The sequence below is a fragment of the Girardinichthys multiradiatus genome, chromosome X (assembly GCF_021462225.1).
Source record: "Girardinichthys multiradiatus isolate DD_20200921_A chromosome X, DD_fGirMul_XY1, whole genome shotgun sequence".
NCBI lineage: Eukaryota > Metazoa > Chordata > Actinopteri > Cyprinodontiformes > Goodeidae > Girardinichthys > Girardinichthys multiradiatus.
The window spans coordinates 11152580-11173548 of NC_061817.1; the positions used below are offsets into that span (position 1 = coordinate 11152580).

The 20969-nt window shown below is 40.7% G+C and overlaps 1 protein-coding gene across 6 annotated transcripts in view; it reads right to left on the reverse strand.

The window, feature by feature from the left end:
• Nucleotides 1–268: 268 nt before the first annotated feature.
• LOC124863567 (phospholipid phosphatase-related protein type 5-like) overlaps nt 269–20969 on the reverse strand; it is an 83993-nt gene continuing 63292 nt past the window's right edge. For 2 of the 6 annotated variants that reach the window (XM_047357995.1, XM_047357997.1), the window contains 5 exons: nt 12893–13013; nt 9607–9857; nt 9183–9359; nt 8402–8529; nt 6057–6950 (listed from right to left, as the gene is read on the reverse strand). In XM_047357995.1, the coding sequence (XP_047213951.1) occupies nt 6842–6950; nt 8402–8529; nt 9183–9359; nt 9607–9857; nt 12893–13013 (786 nt within the window). In that variant the 3' untranslated portion in view covers nt 6057–6841. Of the gene's footprint in view, nt 1146–6056; nt 7222–8385; nt 8530–9182; nt 9360–9606; nt 9858–12892; nt 13014–20969 lie in introns of those variants that run through there. The other 4 variants (XM_047357999.1, XM_047358000.1, XM_047357998.1 and 1 more) reach the window with 4 other exon arrangements.

Consider the following 20969-nt stretch of genomic DNA (forward strand, 5'->3'; position numbering starts at 1 on the left):
CATATCCCTGTTTCATTGACTACTCAACCAATAGTCATGAATCTCTCTCTGAAGGTTTTTAAACCACTGATCAAAAACATTTAAATGTGACAATAAAGGAAAACGAGAAGAAATCCGTAACAGAGCAAATACGTTTTCAGCAACATTGGTGTCTCTCCTCATTATAAGGCAGTGAATGCAGATATAATGATCCACACCATACCGAAGACCTGTGTGGAGAGACAGACAGCCAAGTCCATGAATCACAAAACAAACTCTGCACACTGGCTCAGGAGGTGTTTCTTATTGCAATATCCATTTATTGTTCTCTTCACACAAATCATTACAAAACAGAGGGTTCGCAGCAACAGGATCAAAGGAAACATGGTCGTCCCTCAGAGCTGCAGATCTTAAGTAGACGGGCGCTTTTTGTTCACATATCAGTCATCCTCTGCATGTTTGTTCTTTGATTTCTAACAAGTTTGGCAAAGAATTTACAGGGAAGCAAAGCTGCGCAGCTCACAGCTGAATAAAAGAAAAATCTGCATCTTCACGCGGGGCGTTTGACTTCTGGGGTTCATTTGTTTGAACCTCTTTAGTGGTGCTGACGCAGTGCTCACACAGTGAACACTAATAGGGACTGAGTGCATCTGAAGATCTACTGAGATGCTGCACATAAGAGCAGCTTACATGTGGAACTAGAACGTCAGAACATAACCATCTAAAAGGCTATTACACGTCTCCGTGAAGATTATTTTAAGGCATTTCTGCTTCAGCGGGGCATGGCACAGGATAAATTAGAAAACAAATATTATGGAGCAAAATGTGGTACATCTGACCAAACTTCACACCTGGACTTAAAGGATTATTTTTTCATTTCAGCTCAGACAGACAGGTCAATATGAGAAGAGTGACAGAGTCTGGAAAGTTTGTCTTATCCATTGAAATACTTGCATCAAAAACTGAAAAGGGAGAAAACTGAATTAGAAATTGTTTGTGTCTTATGAACTCAAGCTTCAACGAGCATTCTGAATACCATCATCTGGCAAACGTTTCCAAAAATAATGCACATTTAGTTTCTGACAGAGCAAATCCTAAAGCTGCAGCTTAATGAAGAACAGTTTTACATGTGTGAAGTTGGCCCTTCATGGTTCACAGCTTGACACCTATGGAAAAGTTGAAGGGATGAAATATGAACATGTGTTAAATTAGTTTTCATCAAGGAGAACTTAAAGTCCAGTTAAAGTAAACAGTTGATAGGAACCTAAAAAAAACAAAGTTTCCTTCATTGGATAAAACTAAGAACACCCCATGATTCACTCGCTTGTGAAACCACCTTAGGCAGGAAAAACTCGATCTATGTGTTTTTGGACTTCATCAGTCTTCACATTTGACCAGAATATATTTTGTCATACAGAGGACTTTGTGGTCCATTCAATCACTGCAATGTTCCCAGGTCCTGCAGCTGCAAAACAAGCCCAAGTAATCACCCTTTAATTAATGTGCTTGACAGTTAGTTGTGCTCATATGCTGTGTTTGGTTTTCACCACAGATAGTCAGTCTTGACTATATCTTCATGCTTTTCACTACTAACCCGGGAGTCACACAGATTCTTTTGCAGGTCCTGATGCTGCTTGTGCATCAAGAGACACCTCAGGTGCTGGTCTTCTACTATACATCGTTTGAACTTCTAAATGTCACATAAATGACTTGTTACATAAGATGGACATAGAAATAGGCTGGTGACCAAAATCAGGTAAATTTCTGCTTGATCGGTCTTGACCCTTGGTTCAAAAACCCCAGAATCTGATCTATTTTCAATCAATGAAACAAATAAAAGTGTTACTAGGTCATGCTAACAACAACTCTCTTCAGTGCAGACCTTGTTACTGAGGTATGAAGCCTTAAATTTACCTATCTTTAGTACCACTGAGGTGTTCAAATGTAAGGCCAGAAAAAGTTCAAGAAACTGTATTCTTTATGACACGTCCACATGTCAGTGGCAAGCAAGAGCAAAGGAAACAGGAAGGCCATACAAGGTACAGGAAAGTTTCTCTGTTTTCTTCCTCAAGGGTCATATAGCAGGCTGAATTTGGACACATAGGCCGCTGTTTGGAAATGTCATAGTTCATGCATGGGTCTACATTTTGTAGGGGAATACACAAATGGCAGCTACATCCACTGTCAGAAGTTTTTAATTTTCTTAAATGTTTTCCACTTGTGAAAAAAGGCGTACTTAGGTTGTCCCAGGACTGTATAACAGTATGATCACACAGAAACTGACAGGAGACTCTTCCATTGGTTGGCTACAGCTAGATACAGAGATTTTAAGTATTTCTCAACTTGTTTGGTGTTGATTCAAGAAATTCGGCAACATTAGACTCCATGTCCTGCATCAACATAAAAGTTATACGATTTTGCCAAGTTTCAATATTAAGTGAAATTTGTAAAAAATTTGTACAAAATGTCTATTTACAGTATCATACAAAGATACAGGGTTGTGACATGGAGATAAAGGAACAAAGGAATTGTAACACCTAAGGTTGCTGCATTTAGTTGTACATTTGTGTGCTTTAAAATACAGTGGCTTGCAAAAGTATTCATACCCCTTGAACCTTTGCGTATTTTTTATCAATGTTATCAAAGTTACAACCTCAAACCTCAATGTATGTTATTGGGATTTTATGTCATACACAAAAACTAAGTAGAGCATAATCGTGAAGTGAAAGGAAAATTACACTTGGTTTTTAACATTTTTCAAATAAAAATCTTAAATCTGCGGCCGTAAGGTCTGCGGTGCCAGTCGCTGCGGCAATCCCCGCATCCGGTGGTGGACACCGGTAGTAAGGAACGCTGTCAAGCTGAAGAAGGAGTTCTATCGGCTGTGGTTGGCTTGTGGGACTCCTGACGCATCTGACGGGTACAGTGAGGCCAAGCGTGCCGCGGCCCAGGCTGTGGCAGAGGCAAAAACCCGGGCCTCAGGAGTTCGGTGAGGCCATGGAGAAGGACTACCTGTTGGCCTCGAAGCAATTCTGGCAAACTGTCCGGCGCCTCAGGAGAGGGAAGCAGTGCATCGCCAACACTGTCAACAGTGGGGATGGGAGGCTGCTGACCTTGACTGGGGACATTATCGTGCAGTGGAAGGAGTACTTCGAGGATCTCCTCATTCCTGCCATCACGCATTCCCTGGTGGAAACAGAGGCTGGGGACTCGGGGTTGGACTCTTTCTTCACCCAGGCTGAAGTCACAGAGGTGGTTAAAAAGCTCCGCGGTGGCAAGGCTTCGGGGGTGGATGAGATCCACCCTGAGTACCTCAAGTCTCTGGATGTTGTGGGGCTGTCATGGTTGACACACCTCTTCAACATTGCGTGGCGGTTGGGGACAGTGCCTCTGGACTAGCAGACTGGGGTGGTGGTCCCCCTACATAAGAAGGGGGTTCGGAGGGTGTGTTCCAAATACAGGGGGATCACACTCCTCAGCCTCCCTGGTAAGGCCTACGCCAGGGTATTGGAGAGGAGTCCGGCCGATAGTCGAATCTCAGCTTCAGGAGGAGCAGTGTGGTTTTCGTCCCGGCCGTGGAACACTGGACCAGCTCTATACCCTCTACAGGGTACTCGAGGGTTCATGGAAGTTTGCCCACATGTGTTTTGTGGACCTGGAGAAGGCATTCAACTGTGTCCCTCGTGGTGCCCTGTGGGGGGTGCTCCAGGAGTATGGAATCAGGGGCCCTTTATCAGGGGCCATGCGGTCTCTGTACAAGCGGAGCAGGAGTTTGGTCTGCATTGGCGGCACTAAGTCGGACCTGTTCCCGGTGCATGTTGGACTCCGGCAGGGCTGCCCTTTGTCATCGGTCCTGTTCATAACTTGTATGGACAGGATTTCTAGGCACAGCCAAGGGCCGGAGGAGGTCTGGTTTGGGGACCAGTGGATTTCGTCTCTTCTTTTTGCAGATGATGCGGTCCTGCTGGCCACATCTAGCCAAGGTCTACAGCATCCGCTGGGGCAGTTCGCAGCTGAGTGTGAAGCGGCTGGGATGAAGATCAGCTCCTCCAAGTCCGAGGCTATGGTTCTCGACCGGAAAAGGGTGGCTTGTCCTCTTCATGTTGGAGGAGAGTTCCTGCCTTAAGTGGAGGAGTTGAAGTATCTCGGGGTCTTGTTCACGAGTGAGGGAAGAATGGAGCAGGAGACTGACAGACGGATCAGTGCGGCTGCCGCAGTAACGGGGGCGCTATGCCGGTCCGTTGTGGTGAAGAGAGAGCTGAGCCAAAAAGCGAAGCTCTCGATTTACCGGTCGGTCTACGTTCCTACCCTCACCTATGGCCATGAACTTTGGGTCATGACCGAAAGAACGAGATCCCGGATACAAGCGGCTGAAATGAGCTTCCTCTGTAGGGTGGCCGGGCACTCCCTTTGAGATGGGCTTGGAGTGGAACCACTGCTCTACTCCGAGCCCCTCCCGGTGCCTGAGCCTACTCAACTGGCTCGGGCATCTATATCGGATGCCTCCTGGATGTCTTCTTCGGGAGGTGTTCTAGGCACGTCCCACTGGGAGGAGGCCCAGGGGACGGCCCAGGAGATGCTGGAGGGACTATGTCTCTCGGCTGGCCTGGGAACGCCTTGGGCTCCCCCAGGAGGAGCTGGAGGAGGTGTCTGGGGAGAGGGACGTCTTGGCGTCTCTGCTGAGTCTGCTGCCCCCGCGACCGATTCCTGCATAAAAGTGGAAGACGACGAGTACGAGTACAAAATCTTAAAAGTGGGGATTGCATTTGTATTCAGCACCCCTATGTCAATACTTTCAATAAATCATACTTCACTGCAGTTGATGCCACAGGTCTTCTGCAGTATGGTCTACCAGCTTTAAAATATCACCATGCCATTTTTACACTTGAATATGCTTTGATCTAAATTATTCCCAAATATCAAGTCCTTTGCAAAAACCATGACCACAACATGATGCTACCATCACCTGGATTCACAGACGGAATGATGTGTTAATGTGTGAATGAGGGATATGCATGGTACGTTTTGCATATGGGCCAGAAAGATACATTTTGGTCTCATCTGCCCAGAGCACCTTCTTCTACATGTATGCAGTTTTCCCTACATGGCCTATGGCTTTCTTCAATAATTCATTTCTTCTAGCTAATCTTCCAAAAAGAGATAATGTGCAGTATAACAGCTCTCAAGTTGACAAATTCTCCCAACTGAGCTATAGACCTCTGCCGCTCCGCCAGAGCTACCATGGGCTTCTTGGCTGTTTCTCAGATTAATGCTCTCCTTGCCTGGCCTGGTGGATGGCTATGTCTTAGTAGGTTTGCAGTTGTAGCCACACTCTTTCCAGTTTTGAATTGATTACCTTAAAAGATCTGTTAAATAAAGCAAGTAGGCTGAATTTACTGTATTCACTGTTATTTTGGCATTAAACTGGTCATACCGAATTGTATTTATCAGTGTCAGATTGAGGGGGCTACAAATGCAGTTTTCCCATTTTATTCGTAGAAAATGATGATGATTTTCCTTCCACTTATGGAGTTACGCACTACTGTGTGTTGGCCTATCACAAACAATCCTAATTAAATATAATTAAGTTTCAGGTTGTAATGCGATAAAAGTAAAAAGGTTTAAGTAGTATGACCGTGTACATCGATGTACATTTGATTCGTAAAAACAAGTGTTGTCTGTCTTCGTGTGTGTATTTATGCATGGGCCATCCAGCAGGGGGAAACATTTTACAGCACAATGATGGCACGGTATCTAGGAGGGGAGCTAAATGGAGATGAAGTGTGGGTGAAGGGGCTAACGCTGGAGTGAAGAGATTGTGCAAATCAAATCCAGCAAAAGTGTCTCACCATATGTAGCGCTTATCGCATCTATGCTTTATATACAAATCAGTGAGGATGAAGTCTTTAAATCAGAATAGTTACATGACAAGGGCAGTTGGTAGAAAAGAGGTAACTCCTTTTCCTGGGACAACAATGTTTCAAATCCAGTAGAACAACAACCAAAACATGGAATCTCATACAGTTGGTATGCATGAACAATAATAAAAAAAAATAAAAAATAAAAATACTAGCTCCTGAATGTGAAACCATTTATTTGGCTGCAGTCAGAACCTTGCCTTTATTTCTAACATATTTGCATTTGGCAAAACTGCATCCATCTCAGAGTGAAAAAACCCTAGTGAAAGTGTCAGCATCTTTCTCCTGTCTGCTTTTGTCTGTTGCTTCTGCTGAGACATTAAATGTTTGCTTTGCTCAGAGTGGACCTCATGCAGTGCAGAGTGGGCTACCCAAACGTCAGCAGTGTGTTGGATAGGATAAGCAGGAAGAAGAAAGAAAGAGCATGTGTATGAATGCGTTTGTGTGCATGGCTCGGTTAAAAGGTGTTTTTAATGGGTGCATCTCAGTTTGACACATTTCCTGCAGCGAGTGTCTTTGGTCCAAAGTGGCAAACTCCTGGTGGCACTCCTCTGAGAACATCTTGGGAGTTCACAGCCACTTCTGGTTGTCAGATCCTGTCTCTTTTTCACATGTGTAAACTTATTGGTAGAAAAAAACGTGGAAAATCTCTGGAGTCACAGTTTGTTGTTTTCCCACGGCAGCAAAAATTAATTGTGACTGATTTAATACAAAATAACATAAAAATTTATTACTGATGAGAACTAGGTGACTCTCAGTTGATTGCTCACTGTATTGTAAGAAAATAAAGTCTAAAACGTTTGCCTATCGGTTCCCCGGCAGTTAAGGAGGTCTACAGGGTGATGTCTACAGGACCTAGACCTGCGTGGAATAGGAGCGGTGCAGCGTTGAGTTCCGACCCGCCCCATGGGCCGCACAATGTGGTGAGTGCTGCTCCGGCTGGTCTAGACTTGGCTGGAAATGGAGCGAGATGGTGCGAGGACATCGGGAGTGCCGGGAAACCGATAGGGCTGATGGTCATGTGATCTCTGTAAACGGAGATTCCCGCAGAGTCTGCAGGGGTAGAGAGAGGAGTGAGAAGGAGAGAGAGGTAGGGGTGTGGGGGGGCAGGAAGAAGAAGGTGAAGGGGAGAGAAGGCGGTCGGAGAGAAGAATAATCCAGTGCAATGTGCCAAATGAAGTGATTTTTTTGGGCAATGGAGGGAGAGTGGATGTACAAACAGAAATAAGGGATACTGAGGGATGTCAGTGAGGAAAGGGTTCAGGTTTGGTTAGAATGGCTGGATGTAGGCGTTGAAGGGTGAGGAGCCAGAGAGTGCAGGACGCTGGAGGGGAGTGATAGATTAAAAGGAGAAAGACAAAGTGGGAGACAGAGGAAAAGAAGCAGTCAGGTGAGGGTTAGTGACGAAGACAGACCACAGAGGACGAAAGACATTTACGCAACCACTCCGACAGCACCCATGTCAGAATCCCTTTAAGACATGCAGCACTTTTTAGGAGAGGATAAAACTTTAGCAATCAGGTCTACTGCTGTTACTCCCTTTTAGGATTGAAAGGGCAACCTCTTTCATTTACATACAAATATACCCAAAGTTTTTTAGACAAACCTCTGACTCATGCTGAAGAGTACCTGGGAAAGGACGGAGTTTACGATATGTTGCAACACCTGCCTTATTTTACAGAAAGCATACAAAGAATTACAAAAAACGTTCTGTCTCTTAAACGTTTTTACAGTTTAGCACAGTGTAACCACCAACTTTTAATTACTTTTAATTGGAATTTTATGTGTAAGGAAAATAAAACATGGTTTCAAAAGTTTCACAAATTAAAATCTGAAAAGTTTTTTATGCCTTTTGGTTCTTTGTGTTTTCTTTCAGGGTACGTCTTTACCAGCTTTGCACATCTAGAGACTCAACTCAACGTTTTGCCCCATGTTCTTTACAAAGTAACTTCAGCTCAGTCAGATTTTTTGAAGAGCATATGTGAACAACAATTTACAGGGCTTGCCGCACACTAAGGAACGTTTGGTCTAGACTTGGATTGAGACATTCTAACAGATAATCTACGTTAATCTAAACCATTCTTTTCTAGCTTTGGCCATGTGTTAAGTATTGTTGTTAGAAGGTGAACCTTCTACATCTCATCCCCACAGCATAATGCTGCCACGGCCATGTTAGACACTGAGAATAGTTCTCAAGCTATGCTACTGGTCTGGCGTGTTCCTTTGTCTTCATGATACTGATTGTTGACTAATATTCTCTAACCTTAATTCTCATGAAGGATATCTCTGTTACGCCTTTTCAGCTTGCAGCTTAAGTGTGCAAAGATTTAAGGGATTCACTTGGGTGTTTTAGCTGGGTCCAGGGGCTGCATGCATGCTCATTTTGTAAGAGGTCAGGAAGAAGGAAGACAACAGTTTTAATTAAGAGACAAGGGATATTTATCTCACCCATCTGGTGGGCACAGTTGTGCTTTAGACCCACCCTTACCTGAGGGCCACTTAACTTTTCGAGTGGACTTTCCACACAAGGCAGTGTCACCATGGGCATGCCCAGCATCGATTCAGGACGTTGGGGGCGCAGTGGAGGTGGGCCTGGCTGAAACTGTTGGAAGTTGTTAATGACACAGGTCACCTGGAGAGTGAGAGGGGAAAAAAAAAACAGGAAATAACTCAAAAATACAACTGAGCTGCAGCCTCGAAGTCAAGCATCTTTGAGCAGTTATATTAAAAGGCTCTTTTGAAATATGAAAACCATTCACAATAGGCCCCTGATGAAAACATTTTTTAGCATGTGAAATCACAGGTGTTGTGTTTATATGATAAAGAGTGAGTTTGTGATTTAAGACTGAATGATTTCAGTGTTAGGTTTTCAGAGCAGTTCCTAAAGGCTTTTATAAACCGAAATGTTTGACCAGCAAGCGTCAAGGGTAAATTACCAAAAAGACACCTAGAGTACGTTCGCCTCTACAAACGAAAGGGCAGGTTGGTGGCTTATTTGAAAATAAATTTATGACAAAGCCCACCTTAAAAGGTACCTTCAGCAAAAGATGATCATTGCGCTGGAAAATATAGTTCTTCTAGAGTTACCATTGCACTCTTGGCTGCTCTCCTTGGTCAGTTTAAGTTAAGTAAAAAATTACTTACTATATTGTTGTGTTGGTCTATCACAGAAAATTCCAACAAAATTAAAACCAATGTTGAAAACATTTTAAGAAACATGTTTGTGAATATACAATGAGAAATTCTGAGAAAGTGGCATGAATAACTGTATACTTTTATTCTCACCAAGAACACAGAGATGGCTCCACCAGTGAAGAATCCGGCCAGCACATCGGCCCAGTGGTTGCGGTACTCTGCGACCCTTACCACTCCCACCAGCATGGCCAGGCACAGCAGAGTGAGGCTGATGGTGGGTTTGGTGAGCCGTGTTCCCTTCGTTTTAAACACCAACGTCACATACATCTGCAGAGACCCATTGAAAAGGGAAAGCACAGGAAGGCAAAACAAACAGGAGGGACATACAGGCATAAACATGATTTTATAACAGCACATGGCAGGTAACAAACATTGCATCTTCCAGTATCTAATCTTTAATCTATTAACAGATTTTAAGGAAATGTTGCTTTTTCATAATAAAGGCATACCTTATAAACTGAGTAGGGGGAAAAAATAACTAAGAAGTGTTACTGAGCAGCATGCTCCGACCTACCACAGTGTACACAGCAGAATACACGCTGAGCGCTGCATCCTTCGATGGGAAGGATTTACGCGCAGACATGACAATCAGCGGGTTGCCAGTGCAGGCGCGGAGCTCTGTGATATACTGCATGGTTGACTGGCAGCCTAACGCTGTGTAGTTTGGTCGGCAGGCAGATAGGAAATGAGGCGTCTGGTTTCCTGTCACCACCTGGCCGGCATTGGCAAAAATGGCAGTGGTGAACAAGCCGAAGGCATACACACCTGGGTACAAGGTACAAGAGAAGCACAAGAAACAGTAGGGAACATTAGTGGAAGAGGTGACAAGATGTTAAAGATTTTATTTTCGCATATGGGGGAAGAAATAACATTTTAAATGTTTGAGATTAGCATCAGATCTTGTACACATGCTTTAAGATAAAACAGGATACTTTTTTTACCCTTCTCCTCAAAATAGCACTAACACTTTATTATCAGCCAAGGTGTGAAATTGTCAGAGGAGTCTTCACCTCAGCTGATTCAGCTTAAAATGCAAACTTGCAAGCTGCTTAATATTCATGGAAGTCTCCCTGCAGGAATCCTGAAAGCTCTACCCTCAAGATCACAGCCCATTTACTTGTCCAATTAACAGCTTCATGTACGAGTACTGGATGACAAACTGAAGAGTTGCAGCCTTATCTTTGATGATGCCCTGACCTGTTTCTTGAAGATTTTAATTGATCCTCAAGCCTCGCAGAAACACAAAATACCTTTCACAAGAAGATAAGGTTGCTGTAACACTGCTTCTTATCTTGCCATGTACGCTGGCGGGTTGAAAAATGCCTGTTATGTGGGTCTAAATATGAGGAAATTAAGAGGGTTTTGTGGAACATCGACTAATATCTTTGAAGTAGGTATGTGGCTTTAATAAACTCCTGTTCTGAATAAAATGTATTTGTGGATCAAGGGCTGTGTCAGTACGAGTTATGTTACTTTTGCTGTAACATCACTGTCTTGTTGATTTTTTTTTCAGCTCAGATGAGTATCAGAGAAATAAATTTAGAAAGTAGGGCAGATTGTCAGTTTCACTTCCTGTTTCAAGAATCCAGCATACCGAGGTGAATGAATCTCCACCAGTGCAAGCAGCAGAACAAAGTGAGATTAAGGAATATTATTTAGTCATCAATGCAATATTTGAGTCACGGTCATGACGTTTCTGAAAGCAGTGGCGGAAATGTATGACATATACATGTTGTGCACGCTGTGGTGAACTAGTTTTGACATGTCAAAACACTCTGTTATCAAATTACTTAAAGTATCAAATGTGCTGTGAAATCATGCAGGAACATAATTTTCCTATGGTATTGCATCTTCCTACACAACTGAAATGAAAGGCAGATGTGCAATAGTGTTACAGAGGTATGAAGCCATGTAGGTTGAATGAGTTATGTTAATAATGTTTACAAACAAATCTGTCTCTTAATTATTTATCATATTCAAACACAAATCTGAATGAAGGATACATTATTTCCTCCCCATGAATGGATTTCTATTCAGTCATATTCAGTAAATTAAAATATGTGTTTTGATCAGGTCCTATTGTCAGATTTAAAGTACGTTTTGAAAATAACCTTTAGGCAGGTAATAAACATGCTTTTTTTAAGCCCACATTACTGTAATAAAATGTTTTGTTTTAAATTAAATTATAACAATAATATTTAAAAATAAATGTTGTGCTTTCTTTTGCTGGAAGCGTAAAATCATAACAAAAACGAAAGGCTTGAATACATTAGTCTGTGTGTAATAAATGTAACTGAGTTACTAAAATAAATTTACTTTTCAATATTATTCTAATTTATTGAATATGAATGTAGATATAAAAAAGAAGAAGCATTTCTGTGCATTTCTCAGGAGTAATATTTATTTGGGATCCACACTAGAATAAATTATTAAAATAGAACGATTATAAGAGAAATGACCAGAATGTAACAAGTATGCTCAAGAATTAATTATTAATTCTTTATAATTATTTATTAAATTAAGATCTCTTTACTCATGATTTTATAAAGCAAAAAGAAACACATAAATCTAGCCAAAGAACGAATATAAAACTGATACTACAGGCTTGGTCCCTATGTTATTTCAGAAAGGATACAAAATTGAAGATTAATTCAAAGCCTTTGAACCACATTTGATCAGTAGCTTTAAACTCTAGAATCGCCAAGAACAGAACTAGAAAGAGCACCTTACTGGGTCAGACACGACTGCTTACATTCTCAGAAGCAAATAGACTTTCTCTTCACGTTGTTCCAACACCTTCAGTCTCTTGGGTGGAGGGATAGTTGGCTTTCTGTACTAACCAGTGGTTCTGACTTCTCAGAGGTTACTCAGCGACTGGCAGTTGTTGGTTTTGGCCCAGGTTTCTGATTATCTTGGTTGTTCCCCTCTTTCAGATTTCAGAACTGGGTAACACACTTAAAAACAGTTACTAAATAATGCTAAGCACAAGTCCAAGGAATGGGGAAAAAAAAAAAACAACAATAAATCTTGCAGGAGTTTTGCACAAAATAAGACCAATGTAGCAAATAAATTTATTCAGACATGGTAATTAATTATTTCAGATCAGGTGTGGATTTTTAATGGGTGTATTGGTCCGGTCTTTGACCAATTCAGAATCTGCCTCTGCTTTTTAGATGCCGTAGATTCCAGGAGAGGAGGCGTCAGGAGGCCTGATGAGCCAATCAGAAGTAGACTTGGGGTAAAGTAAGAGCTATGCCACATTAGACAGCAAGATAATTGGATTACCATTATTTTTGCAAACAAACTTCATTTAGACTGGAGAGAGGCCAAAAGTATCCACAGTCTTTGCTGTAGCTGTAATACCCACAAATTGTTATAACTGGGGCTGTTTTCACATTAAAAGATAAAATATTAAAACCTTCAATTAAATAAAAGGACAGGATCACATTCAATGTTTTAAACATTAAGTGATATTTAGAGTTATGGCTAATAAACATTTTTAAAAAAGGTTTTAAAATTTGTTGAAAGTTATAAAAATAGGATAAATCCCTTTAAGGGCTGCAGCATTTACTAACAGACATTTAGACAAATCTGTTTTCAAGAAGCACTGGTGATCGTAAAACCTTTCATGTATTGGAAATTGCAGGATACAACCTGCAAGGAATAACATGTTTATTTGGCTCGAGCTATAATCCAGCAAGGGTATTTCGAAGGAACTTGGAGAAAAGCAGTTCTTGCAGCTAAAATGTTATATATGATGCATTTGTGTGGAACACAGAGGCCAAATGCAGCATCCTCACCTAAGAAGCGTACAATGCGCCTGAGCAAAGGACTGAAGTAGCAGCAGTCTGCAGTGACTATGGTCTTCTCCTGGGTTCCCTCTGCCTTGGTAAAGAATGCACAAAGCTCCCCAACAAGGATCTGTGCACACAAGAAAAACAGAGAAATGTGTAATACCATTATATTTTTTCTTGGTGTATCTGGTGCCATTGTTTGCGCTGTATTGGAGTTCGTTTGCGTGTACTGCCTCAACAAAGAAGGTGGTTCAAAACAGGTCCAAACCACGATAGTGCCACCATGTTTTTCTTTATGTGGAATGAAAACAACAGTGTTGGGTAATATGGGCATTGAGTGTAACATCGCAAATATAATATTTTACTTTAAACAAAAATGGTCAGGCAATTTATTTCACTTTGTATGAACCTGAACTGTGTTGCCTCTATAGACTGGTGATTTCTTAATGGGATGAAACTGTGAGGCTCATAAGCATGGGGGGAAACAACCCTCAAATATCTGAGTTTATACCATAACCTAGCTCTTAATAATGAATAGCTAATACAGCTATGCCTCGCCTGTAAAATCATTCTGACAACATGCATGTCCTGCTGTGACTGTAGTGGCACCCACTTTATCACTGATCGTGTTCCATCAGCCTCGCTCTATCTGCACACTCAACATAATTCTCCATTTATGCCTGACTCTGGCAGCGAGAGTGCCACTACATGTGCTTGTGGAGTGAGAGCAAAAGGAAATGAAAGAAGTACAAGGGTGGTTAGAGTGAAATGAGGAGAACGATCATGTTTCCAGTCAAGTCCTGTGCTTCTTGGCTTTTTCATCAGGTCCCAGCCAAGTCAAAAGTGTTAACAGCCTGCAGGGACCTGGCCAAAGCAGCAGTGCTGTGAAGTGCATGCCCAGCCAAGTGGTTTTTCCCATTAAAACAACACCATCCCATTGGGTGTTCCATGGCAACACTCTAAACACTAACATGAGCATGAATTCAAAGCTGAGGGAGGCTTAAATCAGTGGCAGCATATCAGATGTGCAAGGGGCATCATCATACTGAGAGCATTTCTGAAGCAATTAAAAGAATAGGTGCCGTTTCCATGGGGGTTGCTGCTTTGCAGTAGTTCTGAGACTGAAAACCCCACACAAAATATCAAATTACACTGTACCGTAACAGATGGACAAGTGACACTAAACACTTAACCTGGATACAGTGGTGAAGCAGAGAGAAAGACATTTGTAAACACTGTTTTGATAGCACTGTTGAAATATGAACCACAAAAGGTACAGAATATGAATTTATGTTCAATTGCATTGAAAGCCTTGTAAAAGTCTAAAGAATGATAAAACTTTCATTACAGCATAGATCTGAGTAATTGATCAAATCAAGTATTAAACTGATCTTGTTGGAGATATGTCTGTTTCTCATGAAGCCAGATTGAGTCTCGTCAATATGTAATCCAAAACAGTTTTTATTCTATAGCAAATATTAGTGCAAATATTTTAGAATTATTATTTAATAAGCAGATTGGATGCCAGATGTCAATAAGGAGGAAATCTTTCTTTGGTTTTGGTATTAGAGTTATGAGGCCTTTCGTTAGAATAGGAGGAAGGGTGCAAGCTGAATGCTTTATGGAAAGCAGAGGTAAAGCCATCCTCGCCTGAAGACTTATTAGAATTGAGGTGTTCAAGAGCAAATATAACTTCCTGTAGTTTTAGTGGTTTGTCTCAAGATTGCTTTGAGTCAGTGTGAATTAACTTAATTGTCAATAATGGACAGGTAGAATATTTACTATGTTTTAATTCATATAGTTTGGTATAAAATCTGAATAATATTCTTCTATTTCTATTTTTCTTGGATCATCATGTCTCCATCAGTATTTAGTATTAGTTTTATTTTATTTTTAGCATGAAGTTCTTCAAGTCACAAAAAACCAGTATTCTGTTCCCCTTCTTCCAACCATCTTCTCCTACTTCTCACCTCTCAGCTTTCAGTCTGTAAATGTCATCCAGTTGATTTTGTAGACTGATTAAGTGTTGATGTTCACTTTCAGTTAAGTTTCCTGGTATTTTTTGTTATTAAGGTTATTTCTGAAATTAAATTTTCTTCGTCAGCTTTAGGGAACAAACCTCCGTATACCTTCAGGAATTTTGATAACTGAAATTGTAGGAGATTCCAATTGATAAAAAATTGTTTTTCTACTGAGGTTTATGCCAAAATCATTCAATTAACGAATGGACAGTTTTGGACACAGCATCATGTTTTAGAATAGAGCTGTTCAGTTTACATTATGAACCCCATTGGTGAGATTTGTATTGAGATTGCTTTGTGGTCTGTCAAAGAAGCAGTGAGGATATTGACCTTGATAACGTTATCAAAACAATTGGAAACCAACCAAAAGTCTGTGTGTGATAAGCTGCTACGTGCTATTGGTTGCCAGTGTAGGAAACCCGAGAGATCTGGAGACTGCTAACTGCAGTAATTATTAACAGAAAGTCACTATAGGAACAAGGAAGAAGCACATGCCTGCGGCCAGTTAAAAGACAATGGAAGCAATGTTAACGTCTCAGTCAAAGAACAGCGGTGAATGCTAATGCTGCCTAAAATCTGTAAGACAGACCTTTCACTTGTTCAACTTCAAAAACACTAACATTTTTAAAGAAAACAAAAACAACAAGCTATGAGAGTTGGCATATGTTGGTAAAATAAACAGCCTGTTGTAGGTTTGTTACTAAGGCAGACTGACTGACTAACTTAGGTAGATCATCTTGTTAGACTTTAAATAATCTTACTTTACAAAGAGCAAAAAATCCAAACAATTCTGTACAATAAGCATGTTTAATTTAGAGCTACTAATACATTTTGCTGATATGTTGTCTGGGTTAGGGCTGCTTAAGTTTACACCATCCAATCTCCCTCTGCAAACCTAACGGGTGAATCTGAAAATAATCCATTCTTCTTCCGACCTGTGAACACACCACACTAAGCACCAGGTCCAGGTCATGCTAACAACAGGACTCTTCAGTGTGGACGGTTAGGTCCACTCAAAATTAGCCATAGAGGGATCAGTGAAGTGTTTAAAATGAGTTAGAGCACAGAGATGTGAGTAGCTTTTTAAAAAGGAAACTGGATTTGCTGAATGTCAAAATACTTCTTACACTGCAAGAGAGCGAGACTTTCTGCGCATAACAGGAAGGCTGATATTTCAGAACCTTAGTGGCCTTTTGAAAATTGCAGAGTGTAAGTAAGGCACGACATTTTGCAGAATAATTAACAGAGACTGCTGATTTTGTATTGCTAACCTTGCTAACCATGTTAACTGCGCGTTTTAAAACCTCAAGGCTCTTAAATCATTTTGTCTTTATAGTAAAATGAAATTAAAACCTAGTTTTACAGAAATTCCACACTCACTCACACAGTCATGTCTATCATTGTGAGGGTGTTACATTGACTTTATTTCTATGTCCTAGCCCTGACCCTTAACCATAAACCTAACCTCAGTTTACATGCACCCCCTCAATGATAAATCTCAACCTATTTCCAATGTCATCCACGTGCTTAGCTCTCAGTATGTCTTTATTGCTCGTGCTAGTTGAGCATTTTAAAAATACAGATAACTGTTTATAAAAACGAACAAAGCAGACTTTTGATTCAACAAATATTTTTGTCCTAAAGATTTTTTAATCACACTTAATTAACATTGTGGGTCTAATATGTATTTGATCAAGTTTTGGAAGTTTTGAAAACCTGAATTATCAAGTGTTCCATCTATAGTTTTCCCATATTTTGGATGAAGCTAAATTACACCTTGGTAAAGCTTTATAATGAAAGGCAGCATATCATTAAATGATGTTGATTTAAGTACTTTTAAGTAAGCCATGAGAGCTTTTTGTATGGCATGTTTGTTAGAAGGAAAAGCAGATGCTTACAGAACTGTAGAAGGATTAATTATTCATGTTTCTGTTGCATCCAAATGAATCATGTAGCGTCTCGTTTGAGGAAACAGCTTGAAATTATCTCTCAGCCTTGTTAGATTCTCTCTATCAACCTTCTAGTGCCCTGTTACTTACGAGTTTATAACTAACAAGTAGTCAGGACTATATTGTCAGGACTATTGAACCCTATTATAGCTACAGCGATTGGGGGGCTTGGCTCTGTGTGTTACTGCATATTAGCTCAGACAGATAATTTTTATGAATCTGTATATAATATATAGCTATAACAGAAGATTTTCAGTCAATACCCTAATTGTGTCAGTAAAGCTGTTTTAAAACAATGGTGGCTTAGTTACCATGTAAAATATCTACCCTACTGGAATGTGTTTCTTCAGTTTGGGCAACCGAGTGTCATAATTATCAGGTAATTTGTCAATAAAGTTGTGAAGGTCAAATTAATCCCTGTGACAGTGTTGCAAAGCAAAGACACAATGACTTTTGCCAGTGTTCCCTTCCAACAGTAATGAAATAAACAATCAAAATACATCAGGGAAAGAGACACAGGACAGTGTTATTAAATTTTAATAATTAAATATCTATGACTAAATCAAAGATGTACAAATCAGAGATATGTTGACCATTTCTGATCTGTGGTTTTAGTAATGCTTTGTCTTGTCAATAAAAACTTTAGCCGTTTTGATTTCCTTACCTTAGACTAATCTTCCTTGGCAGCTTTGGAATAATATGGATTTTGGCTTTTATGACCACATCAGCAATATTTACCACATCCATCTTTGATGTCCTTTTTTCAGCACAATTTCACTTATATGATCTGATACTAATTTGTTTACTTTAAGCTGCCTTATTAACATATCGGGGCCACAAAATATCTGAAACCCTGCTGATCCAAATGGGTAAAATGGACTATTAATTACAATAAAAACCACAAACATGCTTAATAAACAGTTCTGAAACTTGAAATTGCAAACATACGTTATAAATATGTAAAAAGGTAAAATAAAAACATAGTGAAACATGGCTAACATGATTTCCAGCAGCTGACTTGAAGATGTTTCTCACCCACACTGGGTTCATATCAGAACTTTCTGGCATACAAAGACATGCTTGTAGAGAACATGAAAAGTCCATGCAAAAGGAGCCCTGTGTGGGATTCAAACCTATAGCTGCATTTGATTTCTGAGTCCATATATTTAGTTCTCCATGTACAATAACATAAAAACAAATCATTTTCCACAATTCTGGATGAGGGAAAAATGTTACATTTCTGTGTGTTCAATTTCAGTAACTACAAAATAGTTAAAACAAGTTTGACTGCTCAAGTTACATATGCAAGGTGTTTCCTCTACAGAGAGACCAAGCCTTGCATCTCATTTCCTTCAGGCTATGCATTTTACAGGCGTTTTGTGTGTTTTGGAGGGGATGTTCAGAGGTTTTAAAAGACCTGCCGGTGGGGCACATGCAGCCATTTTGGGAGCGAGGCTGTTTGTCCTCGACTATTTCTAAATATTTCTGTATAAAAGAAAAAAAACAGGGTACCGTTATGATGTAAGCACTGCTTTCAGCTTCAAGGTTTTACGGATGAACAACAACAACACATGACATCTTACCCTGAGTCATTATTTATTGAACTAAAGCTAAGAGGTAATGCAGAAGCAGACTAAACTGAGCCAAAGCCTTAATGCTGATTACAAAGAGTCATCAACTTGATCACATTTTGCAGAAAGCGTGCTTAAACACAACAACACCAGCAACAGATGTTGACACTTTAACCAGTGATCCTGATCATTTCTCCCAGGAGTTTCATCTAATTCATTCTAGCAGTTTTTGTGTAATCCTGCAAACAAGACAAAAAAACAAAAACAAAAACGGTTGAGATAGGAGCTCCTACTGAAAATCGTTGCTATATTTAACAGAAGAACATTTTGATGACATATTTATAATATTCAATCTAATGAAACTAATCCGCACTGTTGTCTTTAGACCCATTTTTATGAAGTGCTGCTCTGCAAGCTTTAGGGCCTAATGCTTCTGACAAGTTTGGGGAACTTATTCATGTGTAAAGTATACAGAGACGCCTCGCTGTCACTAAAATTCCATTATCTTTCATGATCTACAGCAACCTCGATGTCTGCAATGCAGAATGCAAGTAAAAATAATGCACTGGTCTGAGTACATCATTTGGACCTTTCACCAAGATTTGTACTGTGTGGATCGAGTGCTAACAGACTGTTAGCTAAACAGAGTGAATACTGACAGGAGAAAAGCAGTACAATAGAGGAGGTTCTGTTGGGTAGGGATGGAAGTACAAAGCAAAATTATTGAAAAAACAGAATTATCTCATTTGAGGATAAAAGAGCACTGGGTACAGAAGTGTAAACAACATTACATTCATTACATAATGTGTTCACACATATTAGGCACAAGAAATCCAGACTTGACTGGACATCACTTAAACAAGAAGTGATGCTTTTGTTCCATTGAAAGAGGCCAAACAGCACACCTGAACAGCTGATGGGCATTTGAAAATCAACCCAAACCAAACATATTTGCAATTTCTCCCTGTTCTCTGTTTCGCCTCACTGAAACACAACTTCCTCATTATTGTGCAGCAGAATCACTGATCTCTCTTTTTCCAATTATAGTTTCCTTCCTTACGCTCCACATGTTTGTTCAGCACTGCAAAGCAAACCAGGTTGGATATCCCCTTCTCTTTCTCTTGCTACAGGTCCTTCTCATAATATTAGCATATTGTGATAAAGTTAATTATTTTCCATAATGTCATGATGAAAATTTAACATTCATATATTTTAGATTCATTGCACACTAACTGAAATATTTCAGGTCTTTTATTGTCTTAATACAGATGATTTTGGCATACAGCTCATGAAAACCCAAAATTCCTATCTCACAAAATTAGCATATTTCATCCAACCAATAAAAGAAAAGTGTTTTTAATACAAAAAACATCAACCTTCAAATAATCATGTAATCATGACTGCTTCAATGCGGCGTGGCATGGAGGCAATCAGCCTGTGGCACTGCTGAGGTCTTATGGAGGTCCAGGATGCTTCGATAGCGGCCTTTAGCTCATCCAGAGTGTTGGGTCTTGAGTCTCTCAACGTTCTCTTCACAATATCCCACAGATTCTCTATGGGGTTCAGGTCAGGAGAGTTGGCAGGCCAATTGAGCATAGTGATACCATGGTCAGTAAACCATTTACCAGTGGTTTTGGCACTGTGAGCAGGTGCCAGGTCGTGCTGAAAAATGAACTCTTCCTCTCCATAAAGCTTTTCAGCAGATGGAAGCATGAAGTGCTCCAAAATCTCCTGATAGCTAGCTGCATTGACCCTGCCCTTGATAAAACACAGTGGACCAACACCAGCAGCTGACACGGCACCCCAGACCATCACTGACTGTGGGTACTTGACACTGGACTTCTGGCATTTTGGCATTTCCTTCTCCCCAGTCTTCCTCCAGACTCTGGCACCTTGATTTCCGAATGACATGCAGAATTTGCTTTTATCCGAAAAAAGTACTTTGGACCACTGAGCAACAGTCCAGTGCTGCTTCTCTGTAACCCAGGTCAGGCGCTTCTGCCGCTGTTTCTGGTTCAAAAGGGGCTTGACCTGGGGAATGCGGCACCTGTAGCCCATTTCCTGCACACGCCTGTGCACGGTGGCTCTGGATGTTTCTACTCCACACTCAGTCCACTGCTTCCGCAGGTCCCCCAAGGTCTGGAATCGGCCCTTCTCCACAATCTTCCTCAGGGTCCGGTCACCTCTTCTCGTTGTGCAGCGTTTTCTGCCACACTTTTTCCTTCCCACAGACTTCCCACTGAGGTGCCTTGATACAGCACTCTGGGAACAGCCTATTCGTTCAGAAATTTATTTCTGTGTCTTACCCTCTTGCTTGAGGGTGTCAATAGTGGCCTTCTGGACAGCAGTCAGGTCGGCAGTCTTACCAATGATTGGGGTTTTGAGTGATGAACCAGGCTGGGAGTTTTAAAGGCCTCAGGAATCTTTTGCAGGTGTTTAGAGTTAACTCGTTGATTCAGATGATTAGGTTCATAGCTCGTTTAGAGACCCTTTTAATGATATGCTAATTTTGTGAGATAGGAATTTTGGGTTTTCATGAGCT